Raw genomic sequence first — 24,998 nt, 5'->3', positions numbered from 1 at the left:
TCACGCTCCGGGTTAGGATGAGCCCAGGGAGGCAAGGTCATGAAAGTGCAAGGTCAGATCCTGTCCTTGTTTAAAATTGTGGTATTTTATTCATCGTGGGGTTTAGCGTTGTGGATGTGTTTTTACATTACATTAGATTACTACCTGTTGCTTAGTGAGTTTCCTGGAGCCCCGTGAACCACTGCATCTGAAATGCCTCACTCGCCTCACATTAGTGGGGGTCTGGTCCTAGCTAGCCTAACTTCAGCCCTAAACCTTCGAAGGACTGGAGAGATGGAACCAGGATGGCAATAGCCGGGACAGATGAGTAATGTAGTGAAATCCTGGCACATCTTCTGAGGCAGCTGTTCAGCTGCCACCTCCTCTGCGAAGTCACCGAAAAAGCTGGGTCGGATTTTGGAGAGCTTCCCCTGTACCAAGTGCTGTGCTGAGCACTCAGAGAAGTCTCATGCCAACCCTGGGGGCAGATACCGTTCTACGGAGGAGGAAACCAGCTTGTGGAGTCTGATTTACTTCACTGTACCATCTGGAGGTGGCGCAGGTGGAGTCCAGCTGCCACTCTTCCTAGGGACTGCTCCCTGTTCTGAGGCAGGAGCTCTCTTCCTCTGGGCTCCTCCAGCATAATGCCCATTTCAATGCCAGCATTCATTCTTTGTGCCTGCCAGGCTTCAGCGTGTCCCATCATCACTTCTTCCATCAAGCCTCCCACAGTGCCCTGACCACAGCAGTCACTCAGCAAGATGAACCCATGGCCAGTGTCTGCACAAATGTACCTCTCCTCCCAGGACTTTCTTTTTCTTCCCCTCTTTAAGCTAGCTTGGTCCCTTGGAGCTCACCTGTTTCTTCACCATCCTGAAATGCTTTTGCTTGGAGAGTGGTACCCTGAGTGGGGGTCCTCATTCTCTAAGGCTCTTGTGGGTGAGCAGGGAGGCAAAAAGACAGACTCAGGGTTTTGAAGAGTGAAAGATATCTATTGAAAGGGAAAACAGTAGCAGAAAGAGGCAGAGGCGACCTGTGGAGCCCAGTCCATGTGTTCTCCTATGAGAGACAAATCTCAGCTTGAAAATCCAAGTCCAGTTGAATAAGATCCCCAAGGTCCCTGGTCCTGATGCCTGCTGCTTCATTCATCTTTTTCATGTTCTTCCATGTCTTCACCATTTTCTGCCTTTGCTGTTTCTCCCAGTTCTGTTTGCCCTGTTTCTTCTGACTCTCTTCTGCTGTCTTCTGAAACTTGACTCTCCAGTCCTCTTGATTCCCTTCTGTTTAATTCTCCTGAGGGTTTCTGGTCCAGCTCTGAAGGCCTCCTGTAAATTTCTCTTGATTCCATTCTGCCCACTTCAATCGGTTTCCTGCCCTCCTCTCCCTCGCTTCCTGCACCCAGGTCTCTGGACATGCTCTTGGCAACATCTCCTGAGTCTCGCCCTGCGGCTCCCAGCCCTATTCTCTTGAAGGAGTTGGCTTCCTCTACTTCTCTCTGCCTGTTTTCTTCTTGTCCACTCGCTGCGACCCTCAGAATTTCCTGAGACAACTCATCTTCTGTCTCTTTCTCACTGTCAGCTGGCTCTCGCTCCCAGTGCTTCATCACCTTCTCGAACTCGTCTCTCCCTCTTCTCATGCTTTCCTTCTCCTTCCCCGTAGCCGCCTCTCTCAAAGATTCCAATTCAGCTGCCTCTTCTGAAAAACAAGAGAAAGGAAGGAAGAAAAGTAAAAGTTTGTCCATCTCTGGGCCTGGGGTCATCTCAACCCCCTGAGGCCTGTGCTTCTGAGAGACAGCCAGTCACTGTTTCCTGAGCACCAGCCCTGATCCAGGCATTGAGCGGGCTGCAGAGGCAATGTCTTGCGGTTGTCATGGAATTAACAGCATCGTGTCAGTGATCTGAGTTTGTCGTCAAAGGACCTGAAACTGATGACAGAGAAATCACAGCCAGTGGTCACACTGTCAGAATTTAAACCCAGGATAGTCTGCTCTCAGAGCACATTCTCTTTCCCTACAACAAGTAACACAGGTGCTGGGAAATGACAGAGGGGTTCTTTTCTCCAGCCTCCTCATTCTGCATTACTCTTTGTCCCTGGGAAGCACATTCATCATTTATTGGGAGGTTCCCTATCAAAGTATGAGCAGACTGTTAGCAGGAAGTTCAGCTGGAGAGCTATTTTATTGATCAAAAGGATCCTAGCTCCCTGTTTTTATGAGCTACAGAGAAAAGTCACAATGCCCTCCCCATGAGAGTCTCCCCCATACTCTCTTCCTGGAAGCTCCTGGTCTCTAAGATGCCTGCAGGGCCCTAGGTTCTGCAGGAAAGAGACCACCATGTGAAGACCTAGACAATGCTGCCGCCTGCTGTTCTGGGAGGGAAGTGCCCAGCAACTGCCGAGGGCCACAGGGCCTCCCTGGCACACAGGCTTCCCAGGGGACCAGGGGAAGGGAGGGAGGACACTGCAGCTTCTGCCCTTTCCTTGCTGTATCTCTTCACACCTATGACCCCTGTGGCTCCCGAAAGCAGCTCTGAGGGCCTGTGAAGCAGAGGCAGATGCCTTCCCTGAGGCGATCCAGCCACCACATAGCAGGCACTGGATAATAAAGGGCTGTCATCTGGCTGCTGGGGTGCCCAGAAACCTCACATCCCATCTCCCCCTGGGCCTGGGTCAGAGACGACTTCAGCCTGGGTGCCCGGAGGGGTCGCTGCCGCACTGAGGGACTGATACACCACAGCAGGGCAGGCAGAAGCTGTGTACAATCGTCTTTCTCCCTCCGCCCCCCCAAACCCGTGTCTTCACCCCTGCTGCTCCCCGCTCAACACGCAGGATCCCCTTTGCTGACAACTCAAATCTCTTGGCTTTCCCTGGGGCTGTGTGCTCCTCCAGGACAGAAGCCGAACCTAAGTCTCCCCCAAATCCCACACCTTCCCAGTGCATGATGAGTGCTTAACTAATATCTGATGAGTTACTTGGAGAAATACAGGAGTGGGCACTCAGAGCAGTGGGCAAGGGCTGGACCTCCTTCTCCTGCACCAAGAAACCCAACCCCAGGACTAGAAGAGCTGCTGGGGAGCATGGATGGGGACCCTGGCGCTCCCTCCTGGTGCTCACCTCTCTCTCTCCTTTCTCTCAGTGTCTCCCTGTAGTCCGTTTTCTTCAGCTCTTCGATGATGCCCTTGTTGGCATCGTCCAGGGCCTGTGGATGGAGAGGAGCTGGTGACCCCTCTTAACCCCTGTTGGCACCCACACCTTCCCTTTCTTCACCTGAGCCCCAATCCCAGAAGCCATGGCTCTGCACCAGCCTTGCTGCCCTCCATTTTCTCTGGGCTCCTACGCAAACTCCGGGCCCAGGGTTTAGACTTATGGAGCTGGAATTAGCCACACTAGGTGGCAGGAGATAAACACAACTGCAGGTAACTTGAATTTCAACTTCCTTGGGCTCTGGTATATATTTCAGAGTTGCCTCTCGTCTGCTCATTTCGACCTCTTTACCAGAAGCTTCTTTCGGCTCCAGCCAATGTGGAGACAGTAAAGCCTCTAAGCAAGGCAGCAAGCTTCCAAGGAGGGGACTTGGAAACACACTGCCAGGTGTGACTGGGGTGCTGGCCTGTCTTGAGAGGGGCCCTTGGGGCATCCACAGTTTCCCTGGTGTCCTGGGGCTCAGGCTGTGCCTGTAGTTCCAGGCAGAGCCATGAGAAGCAGTCGGGAACCATCCATGGAGAGGCCAGGGGGACTACTGATCTGGCCTCGAGTGCACCTTCCTGCCCAGAGCTGCCAGTATAGGAGGGTCAGGTGACAGGGACCTGGTCTCACGAGGAGTCGCCAAGGCCATGGGGTCTTTTCTCTCTGCCTCTCATTTTCAAAACCCTGCCCAGCCTTCAGGGCAACGCCAGACGCCCCACCTTGATGGGACAGCCCAGCCCTGTCTCACCCACTCAGGCACTCTCACCCTGGATCCCCTCGCCCTGGCCAGGAACAAGGGGTTTTTGTTTTAACCTTCCCGCTGAGAGCAAGCTTCCTGTGGCCCAGGACCACAGCTGTCACCTTTGGGCTGGGCAGCTCAGAGCCAGCCGGTGGCCAGCAGAGATTTACTGGGTTGGACTGTGGAGCTGTTGCTCTCCGGTTGCAGGGTGACCCTGCAGAAGGGCATTAGGCGGAGGGATGGTGCGTGGGAATTGGGGGGCAGCCCCATGGTTCAGGGAAGGAGCGCTCTTCCTCCAGAGGGCGAGATGCACACTTGGGGAGCTGACACACACACATAGAAGGAAGAAGACAGCAGCGTGGAAGGCCTAAGCCCTGGGAAGGGTGAAAGGGGGGCACAGACTGCCACGAGGTGGAATCTCTCAGGACCGATTTCCCCACCACGACAGGAAAGGGACCCTCACCAGGGTCCTCCACAAACCATGAGCTCACATCCTAAAGCTCTGAGTAGGTCAGGCCACGCCTCTGCCATTCCCAGCCCTCCACGTCCCGGCTGGGCTGCCGACTATCTGGGGTCCTTTGGCCCTACTTCTTCTGCCATGGTGAGCCGGCCCTCGCATCCAGGCCCAGGGGCTCTTTTCTGCCTCCCACAGACCCCTCAGTTCCCGTGGCCTCTGGTGCCTTCAGTGCTCTTGCCCCTTCTCAGCCTGGCCAAACCCGTCTGTCCTGGTCCTTCAAAGCACAGCAGGAGGCCCAACTGGAGAATTCTTCTGTCAATTCCCAGGGTCCCTGCTCCCTTTCCTGAGTTCCCGTTGAAACTTCAGTCTGGTCCCCAAGACAGTGCCCTCATGGTGCCCCCTCATTATTATGCCTGGCCTCTCTTTTAAAGATTTTTATTTATTAGACACAGAGAGAGAGATCACAAGTAGGCAGAGAGGCAGGCAGAGAGAGAGAGAGAAGCAGGCCCCCTGCTGAGCAGAGAGCCTGATGCGGGACTTGATCCCAGGACCTGAGATCATGACCTGAGCCAAAGGCAGAGGCTTAACCCACTGAGCCACCCAGGCGCCCCGCATGCCTGGCCTCTCTTAATCACAGGGGCAAGCTCACCCAGGACAAGGGCCCTGCTTCATTCATGCCAGTAGATGCTTACTGGGCTCCAGCCACGTGCTGGTGGGAAGCTCTGGCATTTCAACATGGGGCAGCGGGGGGCGGGGGAGGCAGTGGGAGGTGGAGAGGCCAGGGGACTCATGCAAACTCTGCATCTTTGAGGTCAGTGTGCTGACCCTCCTGAGGATGCGCAGCTGCCTGGAGCGGCTCTGGGAGTGGCGGCCGGTCTGACGCACCTGCGGGCTTCCTCGGGCTTCTCGCCAGTCTCTGCCTCCCAACGCTTACGGTCTACGCCAGCACTACGCAACAGAAATGCCTGCCACCATAAGAATTGGGGGCGCCTGGGTGGCTCAGTGGGTAAGCCTCTGCCTTCGCTCAGGGTCCTGAGATCGAGCCCCACATCCGGTCCTCTGCCTCAGTGGGGAGCCTGCTGCCTCCTCTCTGTCTGCCTCTCTGCCTACTTGTGATCTCTGTGTAAAATAAATAAAATCTTAAAAAAAAAAAGAATCCTCTAGATCTGCACTCTTGGGAACCCACCAGCCAGAGGCAGCTATAGAGCCCTTGAAATGTGGCTGTGTGACTGAGGAACTGAACTTTAAATTTTATTTACTCTTAATTCATTGGCATCTAAATATCGGTATGTGGCAGGCTGCCTTGCTGAGCAGCATGGGGCCTCCTCCCTAGGCCTGTGAGGGAGGCGGTCACGCTGTATTTCCTGTTGTCTCCGGGAGGAGGCAGCATTTTCCAAAAGGCAAGCCCTAACATCAGTTGAGGGTTCAGCCAGCATCAAACAAAAGAAAAGGGCGCCTGGGGGGCTCAGTGGGTTAAAGCCAATGCCTTCGGCTCAGGTCATGGTCTTGGGGTCCTGGGATAGAGCCCGCCATCGAGTCCCGCATCGAGCCCTGCATGGAGCCCCGCATCGGGCTCTCTGCTTGGCAGGTGGCCTGCTTCCTCCCTCTCTCTCTGCCTACGTGTGATCTTTGTATGTCAAATAAATAAAATCTTTTAATAAAATAAAATAAAAAATATAAAAAATAAAAACCAAAAGAAAAGAAAATGGAAACTATGGGAGAATATAACAGGAAATACCAGCATATATAGTTAAGGTAAATGTGTTTCGTAAAACTTCCATTTCTATTGTTTATTTCGAGTAAAAATAGGTACATGGGGCTGCTGTACACACTGAGAGCGTCAGCGAGCATTAGAAAGGCGCTACCCCTGCGGCTGGTGGGTAATAAATCCCTGGGTTCTGGCTGACCCAGGGGCTGAGGACCCCCCCACGGCCTCCCCGAAGCCAGGGCCCAGCAGGGTGGGCAGCTCACGCTGATGATGGCCTGCTGCGCCTCGTTGTTGTGGACCAGCTTTGCTCTCTCCAGGGCTTTCTCAAAGTTGCTCACGGCCGACTCGAAGTCTCTCAGCTTGACTGGAGAGCAGAGAAGAGGCAAGCAAGGGAGACTGTGACACTGTGTGTTGGACAGTGTGACCGCCCAGCCCTTCCCAGGGTCAGTTAGAAGCCCCAGGCCTCAAGGCAGCATCATGGAGCTGCCCATCTCCTCCCTTTCTGGCTACCAGAACCTAGGAGCCCGAGTCTTGGCTAGCAGCCCTCTCAGAGAGGTCAGAGAGGAAAGAAGGGTCTGGGCCAGGGCCTGTGCGCACACCATGTGTCACCAGGGCAGAGGGACAATCCCATCTTCCCATCTTGCCCCAACATAGGATTGTTCCAGGAATAGAAACCCATATAAATAAATAAACAAACAAATAAATAAATAAATAAAACATATATATAAAATATAGAAATACACACACACACACACACACACACACACACACACACACACACACACATTTTAAAATAGGCTCCCTGCATGTGGAGCCCGGTACCAGGGCTTGAACTCACGACCCTGAGAGCAAGCCTGAGCTAAGAAAAAGAGACGCTTAACCAACCGAGCCACCCAGGCGCCCCTGGAAACCGGTATTTTTTAAATGTTCATTCAAATTGACCTCACCTGTTGTGAAGACCAACTGAGATCTGATGGAAAAGTGCTGACTGTGACTCACTGGCCAGCAGCTGGAGTCCAGCCCCCACACTGGTGCAATCTGAACCCCGAGAGGAAGCAGCAGCTGTCCCAGCTCCCTCCCCCAGCTGGTGAGTGCTGCAGTTGGGACCTCATTGAGGTGGTGTAACCGACTGCCCACGGTTTCTGACAGGAGGCCCCAGGCCCGAAACTCCGCACCCAGACTGGATGGCCTCTAGAACCCAGGGGCTCCAAGCAGCTGCATTTGGTTTTTCCATCCCAGAGCGGGGAAACTGAAAGCAGCAGTGACTGCCTGGCTCTCCAGGGGCCTTTGGGGCCAAGCAAGTCCTCAAGAGGAGACGGAGGAGGAGCAGCACCTGGGTGGTGCGGTCCGTTAAGCTTGGGCGCCTGGGTGGCTCAGTGGGTTAAGCCTCTGCCTTCAGCCCAGGTCATGGTCTTGGGATCCTGGGATCGAGCCTTGCATCCGGGCGGGGTGTGTGTGTGTGTGTGTGTGTGTGTGTGTGTGTGTGTGTGTCTGCTCAGCAGGGAGCCTGCTTCCCTCCCACCCTCCGCCTCTCTGCCTACTTGTGATCTCTCTGTGCCAAATAAATAAATAAAATCTTAAAAAAAAAAAAAAAAAAAAAGCCAAGCGTCAGACTCGTGGTTTTAGCTCAGGTCCTGACCTCTGGGCCATGGGATTGGAGCCCTGTTCCTGCCTCTGCCCCCAGCATGGAATCTGCTAAAGTTTCTCCCCACCCCCTCTAAAATAAATAAATAAATCTCTCTCTTTTTAAGATTTATTCATCTATTTTAGAGAGAGAATGCACAGCGGGGAGGGCCGGTGGGAGAGGGAGAGAGAAACCTAAGCAGATTTCCTGCTGAGCACGGAGCCCACTTGGGGATCCATCTCACACCCCTGAGGTCAGCACCTGAACTGAAACCAAGAGTCGGATGCCTAAATGACTGCACCACCCAGGCGCCCCAGTAAATAAAACTTAAAAAAAAAAAAAAAAGACTAAGGACAACACTGACCCTGAGGGGTACATCACATTTCCCCCTCAGCTTATACTATGCCCTCCTGAGAACAGAAAAGGGTTCTAGGAAAAGCTCTAGTACTCACGCCTTCCCCCAGTTTCAAGCTTCCAGTGGTCCTGTCTAACTATGATTTTAGGGAAGAATCTCTGATTTGTAATGAGGCCCATGAGGCCCTGCGGATCTGGCCCCTCCTCGTCCACCCCATCCAGACCTCCTGGCCCTCAAGGCTGACCCTGGTTTCCCTCAGCTTCTTAAATCCCCCAAACTCCTCAACACCTTCTACATGGTGTTCCTTGTAGAACCGCTGGAAAGTGCGGTCCTCAGCTTTTAGAATAGTCGGTGCCTTCTCATCCTTAAGGTTTCTGCTTCAAAGTGACTTCTCAGACATGAAGGCAGGACAAGGTCATCAAAGATTATCCCTACTGTGTGCCCTGCTTGGTGCCTCAAATGTGCCAAGAAAGTATTTGTGGTAAGAATAATGAATGATGATGCCCTTGACCACAACCCCTGCCACATCACCTCCCCCATTGGGACTAGAGCAGGGGCCTGGGCTCTAGTCCCAGCCTCATTGCTTACTGACCTGTGACCTCCAGCCATTTCCTTTCTAACTTTGATTTATGAAATATTTCAAATATACACAAACATAGATGACATATAGTGAGGCCCTATGACTTGTCACCCGGCTTCAACAATTCAAAATACCACCAACCCTGTCTCAACTGTTCTTGCTCACCCCTGCCCCTTGCTGCGTTATTTTAACAACTTTACTGAGGAGTAATTTAGATATTATAAAATGCCCCATTTGTGAGTATACATTTCAATGACTTTTAGTAACTTGATGGAGTTGTACAACGATCCCCACAACCCAGTTTTAGGACTTTTCCATCAAGCACCTGACATGCTCTCTCTCTGTCAAACAAATAAGCAAAATATATTTTTTTTAATTAAAGATTTTTATTTTTACTTATTTGACAGAGAGAGACACAGTGAGAGAGGGAACACAAGCTGGAGGAGTGGGAGAGGGAGAAGCAGGCTTCCCGCCAAGCAGGGAACCCAAGGTGGGGCTTGATCCCAGGACCCTGAGATCATGACCTGAGCCAAAGGCAGAAGCAACAACTGAGCCACCCAGGCGCCTCAATAAATAAAATCTTAAAAAAAAAAAAAAGAATATCTGCATCACTCTGAAAACATCCCTCAGGTGACCTGGGCAGTCAGCTAAACCACGCAGTGCCTCCATTTCCCCATCTTCGAAAGGAGGACAATACTACCTTCGTCGCTGGCTCACGCGGTGATTAAGTGCAAGAATGCACATGAGAAGGGTTCCAAGGCCAGAGAAAGTGGCCCTGTTTTGATGATGATGCAATGCTGGGCTGATTTGCAGCTGAGATCCTTGGGGCAGCTTCTGGGGTGCTCCCGGCTCTCACGCTTACAGGAGGCACTTACTGCAAACCAGTCAAAATGAAGGACTCTATCCCCCACTCTCAGGGGCCACATTCATCTGGCCAGGGACACACTGGGATGATAAGGGTCCCCAGCCCTGGCCTGTCCCCTCAGCCAGAGGCCTGGGAAAGGTAGCATGGAGAGTCCTCTCTCCATGTCCATACCTTGGGCCTGTGCCACCAGAACGCTGGCATTCAGCTGCCACTCAATGTCTCCTTCTTCCTCTGCACACTGCTGGGACTTCTCCCCATAATGCTGGGCCTGCCAGGCCTGGTCCAGCTCCAAGTAGCAGCGGCCAATCTCGTGGAACAGCCAGGTCTTCTCCAGGGTGGTTTTTGCCAGAGGGATCTTCTCCTCCCACCTGGGAATGTGAAAAACCAGGGTCACTTCTTTCCACTCAAACCCATGACTCGGCCACAGGAGGCTGAGCAGAACTCGTTCTCCAGCTACCAGTTCTTTCCCACGCAGGAGTAGAGCCAGCAAAGCATTAAGAGATTTTGAAATGGCCAGAGCTCCTTTGGTACATTATAGATAGAACTGAAATAACAATTGAAAATCCTGTTTGTAAACTTGCATTTCAAATAACATATAAATAACATTGAAGAGTATCGTTAAATATACAGAAGACAAAATGCACACAGAAAAGATGAGAATGGGGGCGCCTGGGTGGCTCAGTGGGTTAAAGCCTCTGCCTTCGGCTCAGGTCATGATCTCAGGGTCCTGGGATCGAGTTCCGCATCGGGCTCTCTGCTCAGCGGGGAGCCCGCTTCCTTCTCTCTCTCTCTGCCTGCCTCTCTGCCTGCTTGTGATCTCTGTCTGTCAAATAAATAAATAAATAAAATCTTTAAAAAATAAAAAAGATGAGAATTTAAAAAACAACAACAACATGAGATACCAATAAAGTTGGATGAGGATTAGACCTAGTCATCATTTCTGGGTGGTGAGATAATTTTTCTGCTGCTCTTTTCTTTTTTCCAAATCAATATATATATTTTTAAGATTTTATTTATTTATTTGAGAGAGAGCATGAGAGGAGAGAGGTCAGTGGGAGAAGCAGTCTCCCCGCCGAGCAGGGAGCCCTATGTGGGACTCAATCCCAGGACTCCAGGATCATGACCTGAGCCGAAGGTAGTCGCTTAACCAACTGAGCCACCCAGGTGCCCCTCCAAATCAATATTTTAACAACAAGCACAAATTTACTACAATATTTTCTTTTTTAAAAGAGATTTTCTTTTATTATTTGAGAGAAAGAGAGACAGCATGAGCCCAGAGATGGGCAGAGGGAGAAGCAGACTCCCCGCTGAGCAGGAAGTCCAATGCGAGGCTCAATCCCAGGACACAGGACCATGACCTGAGCCACCCAGGCACCCCTGCAAAACATTTTCTTATAGAAAGATACAAACAGGTGAATGAACTCTCAGACTCCTCTGTCTTTTAGCACATAGACACCAGGGGCCATTCAGGAAACCAAGTGATGTGGAACAGAAGGGTCCCGGTGGATAAGCCTAACTCAGTCCAGCTCTGGAGAGCTCAGCCTCCCTTCCTAGTGACCCCATGACCCCACAGACTCACAGAACAGCCTCAGAAGAGGTCCCTGAGGCCAGCTGATCGATCAGCTCCTGAACTTGCTCAAGGTAAGGAATATCTGGTAGTGCTTGTGAAAAATAGATTCCTGAAGGCTCTTGGCTGGGTCAGTTAGTTAAGCAACTGCCTTCAGCTCAGGTCATGATCTCAGGGTCCTGGGATGGAGTCGTAGTGTTGTTGGGCTCCCTGCTCAGCGGGGAGCCTGCTTCGCCCACTCCCTCTGTCCCCCCCCCCCATTCATGCTCCAGTTCTCTCTCTCTCAAATACATAAGTAAACTCTTAAACAAAGCAAAAAACAAAACAAAAACCAGGTTCCTGGGCTCCAACCCAGACCTTCAGGATCAGAATTTTAATGCAGAGATCCCCATAACTCACACACCTGTGCCCCAGGTGATTCCTCTGACTGGGGAATTGTGAGCAGATGCTGATTCAAGTCAATCACCTTAACTGATGAGCCTCAGAGTTGACAAAGGGGTTTGCCCATGGTCACCCAGCAGAGCCAGGAGCTAAACTCAGGTCTTCTGTTTGCCTGGCATGCGGGCCCCAGGCTGGGAGTCTGGTGGGAGGGTGGGAGGTCCTGGCCGTCAGATGGGGAAGGGGCAGCCGAGGTCACTCACGTGTCAATGGCTTGCTGGAATTTCCCAACTCTGGCAAAAACCCTGCCAATGTTGTCAAGGGCTCTCGACTTAGCATCAGGAAGGTCACTGTGGCAAAGAAGCAGGATATGTTCTTCATTAGCAATTGGCCATCCTAGGGGCACCTGGGTGGCTCAGTCGGTTAAGCATCTGTCTTCAGCTCAGGTCATGATCCCAGGGTCCTGGGATGGAGTCCTAGGGTTGTTGGGCTCCCTGCTCAGTGGGGAGTCCTCTTTCCCCTCTCCCTCCGCCTCTCTCCCCTAGCCCACTTGTGCGCTCTTGCTCTCTATCAAATAAATACATTTTTTAAAAAAGATTTATTTATTTACTTAGGTGGGAGGGGCAGAGGCAGAGAATATTTCAAGTAGAGTCCCCACTGAGCAAAGAACCAGAAACGGGACTCAATCCCATAATCCACAAGATCATGACCTGAGCTGAAACCAAGAGTCAGATGCTTAACCAACAGAGCCAGCCAGGTGCCCCTCAGCTCATGTCTTGATCTCAGGGTCATGAGTTCAAGCCCCATGTTGGGCTCCATGCTAGGTGTGGAGCCTACTTAAGAAAATAAGAGAGAGGAAAAGAGGGAGAGATGGAGGAGGGAGGGAGGGAGGAAGGAAAAAAGGAAGGGAGGGAGGGAGAGAGAAAAAAAGAGAGAGAGAGAAAGGAAGGGAGGGAGGAAAAAAGAGAAAGAAAGAAAAAGAAACTGGCCATTCTAGGCACTGTGGTAACTGAAGAAAAGCAGACAGAGGCCCTGGCCTCAGAAACTCGGAAGTCCAGTCCAGTTGGAGGGATGATGCCCAGGAGGCAGGGCTGGGGCACACAAGTCCACTCATGCCCTGTGGCATGAATGAACACCACGGGAACCTTTCCAGAGAACAATCAATCACGCAGCAGTTTACACACATGTCCCTTTGATGCAGCAATTTCCCTTCTAGGAATTTACCTGGAGAAGATAATGTGACAAGAACGCTTGTTACAGCAGTGTTTATAATAATAAACCTTAGAAACAACCTTAACTGGTGCCCCAGCTCTGACACTTTTTGTGTATAAAAAGTCCCTGACAGGGGTGCCTGGGTGGCTCAGTGGGTTAAAGCCTCTGCCTTCGGCTCAGGTCGTGATCCTGGGATCCTGGGATCGAGCCCCGTATCGGGCTCTCTGCTCAGCGGGGAGCCTGCTTCCTCCTCTCTCTCTGCCTGCCTCTCTGCCTACTTGTGATCTCTGTCTGTTAAATAAATAAAATCTTAAAAAAAAAAAAAAGTCCCTGACACATTCAGTGAAAAAGTCAGATTATAGGAGTGTGTGCTATGACTGTTGCCCCATCTGTGCTAAAAATAAATATGCAGGCTTGAGGCATGATGCTGTGTTCCTGGCCTGACAGTGGAAGAAGGGGCCACACAGGAGGCGCACATAGAACCAAGTGTGAGTCTAGAAGGTGGAAAAGGCTGGAAACAGGTTCTCCCTGGAGCCTGTGCAGGGAGCATGGCCTTGCCAATGCCTTCGTTCTGGCCCAGGGAGAATGCCTTCAGACTTCTAACCTTCAGAACTACAAAAGAATGAATGTGGGGTGTCTGGGTGGCACAGGCAGTTAAGCGTCAGACTCTTGGTTTCAGCTCAGGTCATGATCTCTGGGTCCTGATCTCAGGGTTGGGAGACTGAGCCCCGCATTGAACTCTGTGCTCAGTATGGAGTCTGCTTAGGATTCTGTCTCTCTCTCTCTCTTTCCCCTTCTTCCCCTGCTCGTTCACTCTATCTCTTTTTCAAGTGAGTAAATAAAACAAAATCTTTTAAAAAACTGAATTTGTTTTAACTCACCAAAAAAGAAGTGAATGAATAAAAAGTGGGCATTTTTTAAAAATAATTTATTTTCAAGCAATCTCTACCCCCAGTGTGGGGCTCCAAGTCCAATCCCGAGATTAAGAGTCATGTGCTCCACTGACTGAGCCAGTCAGGCACTCCCCCAAATTGGCATTTTTTTAAAAGATTTTATTTATTTATTTGACAGAGAGAAATCACAAGTAGGCAGAGACACGGGCAAAGAGAGAGAGGAGGAAGGAGGCTCCCCACTGAGCAGAGAGCCTGATGTGGGGCTCGATCCCAGGACCCTGAGATCATGACCCGAGCCGAAGGCAGAGGCTTAACCCACTGAGCTACCCAAGCGCCCCAAAATGGGCATTTTTTAAAGCAGAGAGGATGTAAGTCTAGCTATTAACAGTGATTATCCAAGGGAAATGAAAGTATGAGGGAAACTACCCATTTATCCATATTGTTTGAATTGTTTACAGTATTTCTGTAACATCAGAAAAGAGATTAAGATATTTTCTTTTTTCTTAAAAGATTTTATTTATTTATTTGTGAGAGAGAGAGAGGGGAGAGAGCACAAGAAGGGGGAGGGGCAGAGGGAGAGAGAAAAGCAGACTCTCCACTGAGCAGGGAGCCCAATGCAATGTGGAGCTCCTCCCCAGGACCCTGAGATCATGACCTGAGTGGAAGGCAGATGCTTAACCAACTGAGCCACCCAGGTGCCTATGAGATTAAGATATTTTCATTAAAAAAGGAGATAATTGCTCCCCTTACATGGGTTCTTTACCATTACTACCATATGAACATTGTTCTGTTAAAAAATTCTTCCCCAACAAATCAGAAAAATGTCCCCCAATGCACACCCAGCATCTCCTCCCACTCTCCCTCCTCTTTGTCCCTCAAGGCCCTGGCAGCCAGTGGGCTCCTATGTCCCCCATGACACTTTGCTCCCTGGACTCATCCTCCCCCAACCATGGCCAAAGCTGCCTTTTAAAACATGCACATCTCATCAAAACATCCCTCTCCCCACAGAAGCACGCACACAAATGTTGCTGTGCTTGATGGCAAAAGTGGAACAGTCTGAGTGTCCCACAGTGATGTAGCTGAAGAAATGGCTATGCACACTGAAATTCCTTTTCTCTGGAGCCGTTTGAAGAACGAGACCCTCTCCAAGACACATTCTTCTTAAAAATCATAAAAAAATAAATTGCTTTTAAGAATCCTAGGTATGGGGGCGCCTGGGTGGCTCAGTGGGTTAAAGCTTCTGCCTTCGGCTCAGGTCATGATCTGAGGGTCCTGGGATCGAACCCCACATTGGGCTCTCTGCTCAGCGGGGAGCCTGCTTACCCCCCTCTCTCTCTCTGCCTGCCTCTCTGTCTACTTGTGATCTCTGTCTGTCAAATAAATAAATAAAATCTTAAAAAAAAAGAAAGAATCCTAGGTATGTGCATAGGTACATAAATATGTAGGTAAATACATTGAAAAGGGGCCAGAAGGATGCGTGTCAACATGGTCGCAGGTAAATGAGCGGTGTGTGGTGGTGGAAGGTGGGGATGGGGAAGACATCCAAGTTCTGCTTGAATCGCAGTGCCCCCGAGTTCTAGACCAAGTACAACACTAACCCTAGTACTTGTGTGAAAATAGACTCCTCCTCTGTCCTCAGTCCTCCCCAGCATGGGACCCAGACTGCTACTCCCCACAGGTCTTGACCCCGTGCCCTGCATCTCTCATCCCTGCCACTTCTATCTGCCTAGGGTGCCCCTCTCCCTCCCCATCGTCCCCTTGGCTGACCTGTCCTGTCTGGAACCCTGAGCTCCTAGTAGTGCTCCCACCTGCCTCTCTCCCTGGACCTATGGCCATTCTGTGCACCTGGTGCTCCCACAGCTGCTCTGATGGAGGCCCCCCTTCTAGAATGGGGGCTCAAGTACAGCGTGATGAATGAATGAATAAGTTGTAATATGTTAATTTATTCATATTATATGAGAAGAAATAACAATAGCAATGAGAAAGCATGCAATCAAATCACCTAGAGTATCTGGAGGGGAAAATGAGGTCTGGGGCCACTGGAGATGCTTCTGAGACAAACTGGGGTTTGATCTGTGCCTTGAGGGCCATCAGGCTTTGGAGATGGGGAGCCAATAGGGGGCATGGCTGATTAGAATGAGGGAGTGCCTGAACAAACAAGACCGGAGGCCTTGTGGGTGGTAAAAAGGGACTAATGTTGTCTGAGGAACAGCTTCGTTTATTTAGCTGCTTGGCAGGCATTAATCACCTACTGTGCAGAAGGTGCTGGGAAGAGAAAGAGATGTAAGATAGTCCCTTCCAAAATCCATAGTCCAACAGGGGAGCCATGATCCACATGGAGTGCAGAGAGGGAACACCAAGGGCGGGGGAGACTTCTAAACCATGTGGGGGACACTTGGAATTTTCCTGAAGGGAGATACATTTACAATTGTGAAGGACGGGAAGGGGGGAGTTGATGAAGAAAGAGAAGGGAGTCCTGTTCAGGGGCTGTAGGAGCAGAGCCACAAGGTGTTGGTGGGGGAGCTCAGGATGCCCAGGGGCCTGGACAGAATTGGGTCCACTGGGGCCAGGAGAAGCCAGATCAGGAAGAGCAGCCTAAACTGAGCAGAACTGGGGGCTGGAACTTTGTCCCAGTCCTACCACTGGACTGGTTCTGTACAGAAGGGCCAGCTGGGCTGCAGGAAACCCAGGTCGGAGAAATCGGGCAAGAAGTGAGAAGGGTCAGGACTGAGCTGCGGCAGGGAAACAGAAAAGCACCACGGAGACAGGAAGGAGGAGGCCCAAACAACATGGAGGCTGGCTGGGCACAAGCATGGAGGGAGGGGTCTGGGAAGCTGTCTGGGCTCCTTCCTGGGGACTGAGTGACAAATAACAGTGCCATCCTCACAGAGAGGGAACCTTGGAGCAAGAGGTTTGGGAGGAAGATAAGGGATTCCACTTTGGACATGTTAAATGTGGGGTTCCTTTGGGACACCCAAGGTGGAAATGTCTTGGAATCAGTTGGATATGCAGGCCTGGGGCTCAGGAGGGAGGTCTGCTGAGAAGTTAAGATTATAAGTGAGTGTTAAGGGCACGGGAGATGGTTGGGCCCATGGTACTGTGCATACATATTTTATTTAATCCTCATAATCTCTATGAGTCAGTATTAATATACCTTCATTAGAGACGAGCAAACCGAGAAGACAAGCAACTTAATCAAATCCACACAGCTTCCGACTACCAAAGCCAGGAATCAAAAGTCAGCTTTGTCTCCAAAGCTGTTGCTTGTTTTCTGCCTATGGAATGGCCAATACCAGATACTTCTCAGCATGGCAAAGGCCAGTGAGAAATGAACTGGGAATGAATAGCACGTGGGGCTCAGGTGAGTAAGGAGAGGGTGGGGTGGTTAAGAAATACAGTTTGAGGGGTGCCTGGGTGGCTTAGTGGGTTAGAGCCTCTGCCTTCAGCTCAGGTCATGATCCCAGGGTCCTGGGATCGAGCCCCGCATCGGGCTCTCTGCTCAGCGGGGAGCCTGCTTCCCTCTCTCTCTCTGCCTGCCTCTCTGCCTACTTGTGATCTCTGTCAAATAAATTAAAAAAAAAAGGAAAGAAATACAGTTTGAGGGCACCTGGGTGGCTCAGTCTATTAAGCATCTGACTCTTGATTTCAGCTCAGGCCATGATCTTGGGGTCATGAGATTGAGCCCCATATCGGGCTCTACACTCAGCATGGAGTTTGCTTGAGATTCTTTCCCCCTCCCTCTCCTTTCCCTTCTATTTCTCCCCCCAACTCATGCTCACTCTCCCTCTAATTAAGTAAGTAATTAAATCTTTTAAGAAAAAGAAATGTGGTTTGACCCAAATGGAGGAGTGATGTGGGAGGACTGCGTGGAAGCGGGTTCAGATAAGGCCTTGAGTGCCAGGTGAAGGCATGTGGTTTTAACCTGCAGGCGACGAGGGGCCAGGGCCTGTGTGTCAGCAGGGGAAGAACTGCTGGATGAAAGGCAGGCCTCTGGAGGCCGCACGTGGGAACAGCTGGAGGCAGGGAGAGCAGAGACCTGCCCTGTGAGTGGAAATTGGATGATGGGAGGTAGGGAGAGGCTCAGACTGTGGGACAACTGGAGACTGAGCAGGAGAAAGTCATGGAGGGCTCCAAAGGTTAGAACCAGGATGCCCAGGAAGTGATGGCACTTTTGAGGTACCCTCAAGTCTGGGGAAGAGCTGATGGTTGGTATTAGTATGGTTATGGACACCTGGCACCGTCCTGAGATCTTTACCAGACTTCTGCCTGTCCTCTCCCACCCTCTTAGGAAGGGGTGACTGTTATGCCCACTGGACAGCAGAGACCTGGCTGGGAGAGGTGAAGTGACTTGCCCAAGGTCCCACGGCTGCAGGGTACAATTCTGAAGCCCGGCTCACTCTGACTCCAGAGCCCAGGTTCTCAGCCAGCGCCATAGTATCTGAGGCCCTGCTTGATCTGCCCCCTGCCATCTGGCCTGGCTTCCCCTTGGCCACTCTTCCCCTGGCACTACTCTGTGCTTTCTGGCTTTGAGCTTCCTCCTGCCTGCTTCAGGGCCCTCCCGCAGACTGAGTGCGTTCCCCAGTGCCCAGTGAAATCCTCCTGGAATGCACTTCTCCTAGCCCTGCGTCCCCTACATGTCCTCTGTGACACTGCCCACGATTACTGTCTTTAGCTATGTCACTTTCTGTTTTACATCTGCAGAGAGATGACCCTTTTATCTGGTCCCTGTGGCATTCCCAAGGCTGGCAGCGGCTGGCAGGTCTGGGATTGATGTGTGCTTGTTGAGATGATTTAAGAAAGGACCTGTCCCCTCAGAATCAAACCTCTGGGAGCTTTTTAGCGTTCTAAGCCACTGCCTTCCTCTTTGTGGCAAAAAAAGCTTGGGTGCCTGGGTGGTTCAATGGGTTAAGCCTCTGCCTTCGGCTCAGGTCATGATCTCAGGGTGCTGGGATCGAGCCCCACGTCAGGCTCTCTGCTCGGCAGGGAGCCTGCTTCCCCCTGTCTTTCTCTGCCTGCCTCTCTGCCTACTTGTGACCTCTGTCTCTCTATCAAATAAATAAATAAAATCTTGGGAAAAAAAAAAAAAACGCTGACAATCTAGGTCTGCCTCTTCACCTCAGTCCTGGGAGCTCACCCACCAGCAGCCCCGGCAAAAGGCTCGTGTGCAACCTCTGCCCTGCGCTCTGAAGGGCCCCACCGCTCGGCCTGCCCCGGGCACTCACTATTCCTTGGCGATCTCCAAATCCTTTCTGTGGCTCTGCAGGGCTGCGACCATCTGCCCCAGCTCGATTTGGGCATTCCCTATGCAGCTGTACAAGCTTCCAACCAGTTCGTCCTTGTTGGGCACCTCCTCTTTGTTCCATTCGAGCACTTTCTTCAGTACTTTCTCCGCTTTCTGAAGGCTACCGTCAGCACTGCCGCTGGTCAGCACTGGGAAGGGAAACGGGGGACATGGAGGTGGCAGCAGTCTCCTCAGGCTGACGGGAAGACCTGCCTCCCCCCAGATCTGATCTGCAGGCCAACAGAACCTCAGGCCTCTGTGTTGCTCTCCCACCACCGGGCAAAGGTCTCGCCCTTCTGAGAACAGCACCCACACATGTCTATGTCCTCGAGGCTCTTGAGGATGTAATGGGCTGTCTGTGAGGGACGGCGTTTGCGGTCCCGCAGCCACTTCTCTTGCATCAGCTTCCGGTCCCGCTCCCTGGCATAGATGGGCTTCTGCTGCCTCCAGAAGTTACTGCGAGTGTCCAGGTAGTTGATGCCTGTCATGATGAGGTCCTCCACGGTCAGGCCATGCTTGATGGTGCCCTTGATCAGGTCTGGGAAAAATGGTGTGAGGAGGAAGTGACTAGAACCAGCGTCTGAGGGAGCCGCCTCCTCTTGCCTGGGGATTCCTATTGTGAGGTCCCCAGTGGGGAGTACTGCTCGGAGCTGGGGAAAGCAAGAGCACGTAGGTAGCAGAGTGGCTCTACGTGGACCTAGGTGAGGCCAGATCCCCTCTTTCAGGCATTCCCATGGTGTAGAACTTTGTACACAGGCCTCTTATGGCAAGATACAAGGAGCTAGTGGAAGGGGCAGCTGGCAGATAGCTGTCTGAAAGGACCACAGCCCTCGGGCCCCCTTATTTCAAGTTGTGTCCTCTGAGGAGACTGAGTATGAATGCACAACCTGGCCCCGGTTGCCAGTGCCAAGGGATTGCCCGGGTGCCAAGTGGGCCAGGGCTGGCAGGGAGCTGGAGGGTGTGCTGCCTGCCTGACCACAGAGGTTAGAGCTGGTAGCAAAATGGCAAGGCCTTTTGGGGTAATTTTCAGGCCACCCCCTTCTCCACAGAAGCTCCTCCGGAGGAAAGTGTTCAGACCGCTGATCGAGAAGTGCTTCGGGCTCCTGAGACACAGACCTGTGGGGAACCCTGCAGATAGCCTCGGGAAGGCAGTTCTGGAGAAAAGGCATTTGACTCAAGGATGATCCCTGCTCAGGCTTAGGAGCTAATGGCAATACTCCCACCCTCCCATTTCATTTCAAGGCTCTGCCCTACTTCCTGTCACTGCCAGCACGGTATAGTGGAAAGAGCGTTAGACTGGAGGTTAGGAGGCCAGCCTCTGGGGTCGACTTCACCATGAACTTGCTTGTCATCTTGGACAAGTTGCTCCCCATTCAGGGTCTCTCTTTCCTTATCTATAAAAGGAGGGAGTAGACCAGATGAGATTTTGGAACATTCTAGTACTACTATCGTAGGATCCCCCTCCTAGCACATCTGAGCCGGATTCCTTTGCCCTTTCTACAAATTGAAGGCTCAGGGGATACCCCTCCAGGGACCCAGGTGACAAAGGAACCCCAATCTCTAGGGTTCCCTCCCAGGGGTACCATAGTGCTAACGGCACTGGTTCTGAAATTGGGCATCCTAGATTCAAACCCAAGAGCCATGTCACCATTTACCAATATGTAACTTTCTCGGTGAGTTACTTAATCTTTCTGCACCTGAGTTTCCTCACCTATAAACAAGAATACTAGGAAATTCTGTCCATAAACTATTGTTACATGACAGGCTCTCTCTCAGCTCATGTATTAAGCACCTGCCCAGGATTTCTTTTGCCCCAAGTTCCCTTTGCAAACAAAGTATCTGAAACCTTCATCCAGTAGGAGCTTCTCCAGATACTCCTTGTCCACGTAGAGCTCACCCAGGAGCTGGCGGACAATCTTCTCACTCTTGAGTGAGCCCTTCCTCTTGGACTCCCTCTCGGGGTGATGTACGAGTTGTCTCACGGGATGAGGCTTCTGCTGGGCTTTTATACTCTGGAAAGATGGAGCAATACCCAGTAGAGCCTCAACAAGGAGCACCGAGTACCTGGACATAGTCCCAGACTCTGCGATCCCAGACATCTCCTCCAGGACCTCTCTGTGGGTCAAGAACCATGGAGTGGTCTGGTCTGGGAACAGCTACATTCCCAAGACCCCCCTGGAGCTGGGGCAGAATCCCACAGCTGCCCATGATGGAGCGGACTGCCCCCAGGTTAGAGGGCCACAGAGACCTCCGGCACATGTGGGCACTTCCTTGGGAGGGATGTGACATCGGAACCAAAGCCCTTACCTCAGCTTGCTTGCTTAAGAAGGATAGATCCCCTTTGTTCTCTAGCTTAACTGAAGAAGGACCTGTAAGGAAAGAGGCTGGGCTCAGGTGTGCCAGGCCCTCAAGCATGACCTATCACATATTTTTATGTAGAAATGGCTGCCTTTGGCAGGAAGTGGTAGAGGTTGTGGCAAAGCTGGTTCTGAGGTAGCCCAGCAGGTTGATGGTAGAGGATGTTTGGAATAACACTCTCCGAAGAGCTAGGCAGCCCCTCCTAGCCTAAGGCCGAGGCAGCCAGATTTCCAAACAAAGGCAGTCCCTGAGCACTGAGGGAGCTCTCCATCCCCAGCAATTTCCACACTCTGCCAGCCACAGTGGCAAACTCTTGCTCTCCTCCCTCCTCCCCCTTGCCACTAAGCCAATGGGTAAGGCCAGTCCTTGGTTCGTTTGTTCGTGGTAAGAGAAGCAGCCAGGAACTAGGGAAGGCTAGGCTCAGGACCCCATTCTACCCTACAAAACCAGGCCAAAGACAGGCCTAATGTGAACAGATTTTGCATCTGGCTTAGAGGACAACCAGAAGTTGCAGAGCTGAGCATCGTGGATCAATGGCTAGTCCTCTGGGTGGACACATTAGTTCCTAATCTTCAACAAAATGAGCAGCAACCAAATCCAAGCATGAGACTCCCTCCAGGCCTTGTGGTGGCTGCTCACTCATTGTACTTCCAAGCCCAAGGATTCCAAGAGCCTCCCAGGATAACGGTATAGGTCCCATGGTCACTCACTTCCCACTGAGTTGTTGATGGCTTCCTGGGCTTTCTGAATTCCAACTTTGAATTCTCGGTCAGGCCGCAGCTTGTAGCCTCGATGATAGAACACCAAGGCAAACTCAAAGTCTCCCATGGTGTACAGGGTCTCAGCCTTTTGTAAAATTCCCTGAAATGAGAGGAAATCAAATTGAGGTGGCAGAAAATGCCTTATAGGACTTAAGTGTGGAGGAGCAGAGGGTCCTGGGTTGAGGATCAAGGTTGGGATACAGGGGCAGGTATAGCTAGGTAAGTGACCTAGGGAGAGAAAAAGGTATCAAACCCTAGGCAGTCTGGCTGGTTCCTCAACTTCTTCTCATCAGAGGCTGCCACAGGCAAAGTCAGATTGAGTCACCTTACAGAAAGTCGGGTCACCCTGGAGTGAAGCCTCAGCATCCTTCAGGGACTTCTCCAGCTCTCCCATCTTCAGGAAGCACTTGGATCGGGCAACCAGGCCATTCTTATCTCCATTCTGAAGGTGAAGAGCCTAAGAAAGGAACCACCCAGGTTGACAGGCATCAGGCAGCACAACGCAGAAGCTTGACGGGAAAGAGCCTCCCCCCCGCCCCGCAGCCAGCATTTCAAGGGGATTCCTCAGACCAGCAAACAGGTCTCTGGAACTTTCCAAACCAAAAGCAGCACGACACTGATCTTCGCTCAGTCCACTGACTGTCTGCCTGTAGCTCATCTCGAACAAGGTCAAATCACTGGCTACTGTGAAAGCCCCTGGTGGAGACGTGTGAATGTACCACGCGGTGGATATACTGAATTTCTCAAATGTCAGGGATTCCTCCAGTCCACTCAGGCAACAGAAGCTTAGGATTTTTAGCGCATACCCAATTCAACCACAAACCCCAAATGGCTGCACAACACTCAAAATACATTTTAGAGGCTAAGCATTCTGAAGGCTAACGAAATGGTTTTAGGACATCTGCAACTTGAGTCATCCATTCCCCTAACTCTCTCTTTCTTACCTAGCTTGTTGTGAATGAATCATATTTCAGGAGATCAAGATGAAAATGCTAGCAAAACTGAAACTGCGATTTGGGTAGTAAAGTGGGAATGGAACACTTCTCCTGGTCCCTGTGTCCACTCTTCTGTTTGAAATCATCCCTGGAGGGGCATCGGGGTGGCTCAGTCAGTTGGGCGACTGCCTCTTGATTTTGGCTAAGGTTATGATCTCAGGGTTGAGAGATCAAGCCCCAGGTAGGGCTCTGCTTTTAGTGGGGAGTCTGCTTCTCTCCTTCTCCTGTTCTCTCTGACCCTTCCTCCACATGAGCGCACACACACTCTCTCTCTCTCAAAATAAGTAAATAAATAATTCTTTAAAAAAAAAAGAAAAGAAAAGAAAAGAAAAGGGGTGCCTGGGTGGCTCAGTTGGTTAAGCGGCTGCCTTTGGCTCGGATCATGATCCCAACCAAGGTCCTGTCTGGCTCCCTGTTCAGTGGGGAGCCTGCTTCTCTCTTTCCTGCTCCCCCTGCTTGTGCTCTCTTTCTCTCTGTCAAATAAATAAATAAAAATTTTAAAAAAGAAAAGAAAAGAAAATCATCAATGGAGCTGTGATGTACTGTCATTCCTGAGGCATCATACTGTACCCACACCTTTCTAAGACCTTTCTACTTTTCCAGAAACAGGAAGTAGCTACTGGCTTTTGTGGAAGAAGTCTACTTCTCTCACCAAAGCTATTTTCCCTCCGGGTGTTCTTTTCTCTCTGCCTGAAGGAGGAGAATGGGTGGGGGCAGGGCTCCTGAACTCAGCTGTTGACCCATCGGGCCAACCAATCTGGTTTTAGGGTGTGATTGGTGATTGAAAGGGACACAAGACTCTGGGTAGCAGTGGAAAAGCTTGACTTTAGCAGGAGTGCTGGGAATGGTTAGAGGGCTATCCTACCACTCCCTCTTGATTAAGAAGTAGGCTATACATTGTAAAAGACATTGTGGTAAGAAGAGGTAATTGCTTGGGGCGCCTGCGTGGCACAGTTGGTTGAGCGACCGGACTCTTGATTTCAGCCCAGGTCGTGATCTCAGGGTCTTGAGATCCAGCCCTGAGTGGGACTCCCCGCTCAGGATGGAGTCTGCTTGGAATGGATTCTCCCTCTGCCCCTCCTCCACTCCCCCCCCCAGCCCCAGTGCACACTCTATCTCTCTCTTTCTCTAAAATAAATAAATAAAATCTTTTTAAAAAAAAGAACATCAAATAGCTTACTTGTGAGGGAGTATGTATGATGGTTAGCACCTCAGCACTGGAATCTGAGTGCCTGGGTTTGAAAACTTTCTCTTGCCAGTTCAGTGATCTCAGCCATGTGCTCAAGTTCTCTATCACTTTCCTCATCTATAAAATGGAGTAATAACAGAACCTCCCTCATAGGGTTGTCTAATATCTTGGATATTAGTGCCTAATATCCTAAAACAGCACCCAATCCCCATAGGGTGGGGCTGAGCAATTGGTACTAAGATTATATACAATAATGTTATGTACTGGCCCTCTTCTGTGAGCAGCTGTGTGCTTGAGATTTCACTGCTTGTCCACGCAGCCTCCAAGCCCATTCCCCAGCCAAGGATGGAAAATTGCGGCTGCTCTGTGGGAAGAGGCCAGTCACACAACAGTCCAGTAAAAAAGGAGAAGCCACTCTTAATGCAGCGAACGGTTATTCACAGGCAGAAGTCAAGTGGGAAATGGTAGAAAATGACGAGGCAGTGACAGTAGTTGACAGTAGAGCGTCAGTCAGGAACAAATGAATAAGAGAAACAACAGGGTCCTCCGGGTACCATGGGGACCTCGGTGTTATCAGGAATCAGACGTGATGGGTAATTGGTAGGTTCAGAGCCCGACTCACGACTCACGTTGCTGAAGCTATGGGCGGCTTTAGAGAACTCTCCGCACAGATACAGCCGCTCGCCCTCCGCCATATAAGAGGGAAAGGTGCTTCGCAAGATGTCAGCTTCTGGGTCCGACATGGTGGCCGGATTCGGTGACGCTGAAGCAGAAAAAGGGAGGAAAAGAAGCCGGAGAACCTCCGTCGCCTTGTGGAAGCCTCGTCTCTTAGCAACCGGGAAGCATAGAGTTGCTTCCGGCCCCTCCCCTCGCT

At 51.2% G+C, this 24,998-nt stretch overlaps 1 protein-coding gene across 5 annotated transcripts; it reads right to left on the bottom strand.

Moving 5' to 3' along the window:
• Positions 1-69: 69 nt before the first annotated feature.
• On the bottom strand, positions 70-24,998 carry TTC25 (tetratricopeptide repeat domain 25). 5 transcript variants are annotated; one of them, XM_032871632.1, is made up of 13 exons: positions 24,754-24,996; positions 22,266-22,397; positions 21,890-22,040; positions 21,129-21,190; positions 20,668-20,833; positions 19,135-19,359; positions 18,763-18,970; positions 11,699-11,785; positions 9,662-9,858; positions 6,330-6,430; positions 3,091-3,175; positions 1,209-1,674; positions 70-1,170 (listed from the first exon to the last, which is right to left on the bottom strand). In XM_032871632.1, exons 1-13 carry the CDS (start codon positions 24,865-24,867, stop codon positions 1,152-1,154), a joined length of 2,013 nt encoding a protein of 670 aa, XP_032727523.1. In that variant the 5' UTR covers positions 24,868-24,996; the 3' UTR covers positions 70-1,151. The 5 variants fall into 5 exon arrangements, with proteins under 5 accessions (XP_032727523.1, XP_032727521.1, XP_032727524.1 ...); XM_032871630.1 differs by having other exon boundaries at positions 70-1,674; XM_032871633.1 differs by lacking the exon at positions 22,266-22,397 and having other exon boundaries at positions 70-1,674; positions 24,754-24,997.

This window comes from Lontra canadensis, unplaced genomic scaffold, assembly GCF_010015895.1.
Source record: "Lontra canadensis isolate GAN:19392208 unplaced genomic scaffold, GSC_riverotter_1.0 scaffold43, whole genome shotgun sequence".
Classification (NCBI taxonomy): Eukaryota; Metazoa; Chordata; class Mammalia; order Carnivora; family Mustelidae; genus Lontra; species Lontra canadensis.
This window is presented reverse-complemented; position numbering and strand designations above follow the sequence as displayed.

Excerpts from the sequence above, each read along its gene's own strand:
- TTC25 (XM_032871630.1), bottom strand. The coding sequence starts at position 24,867 with ATGTCGGACCCAGAAGCTGACATCTTGCGAAGCACCTTTCCCTCTTAT. Across the intron at positions 21,191-21,889 it reads CATCAACAACTCAGTGGGAA|GTCCTTCTTCAGTTAAGCTA; the intron begins GTGAGTGACCAT and ends CTTTCCTTACAG. Across the intron at positions 6,431-9,661 it reads TCTGGTGGCACAGGCCCAAG|TCAAGCTGAGAGACTTCGAG; the intron begins GTATGGACATGG and ends TCTGCTCTCCAG.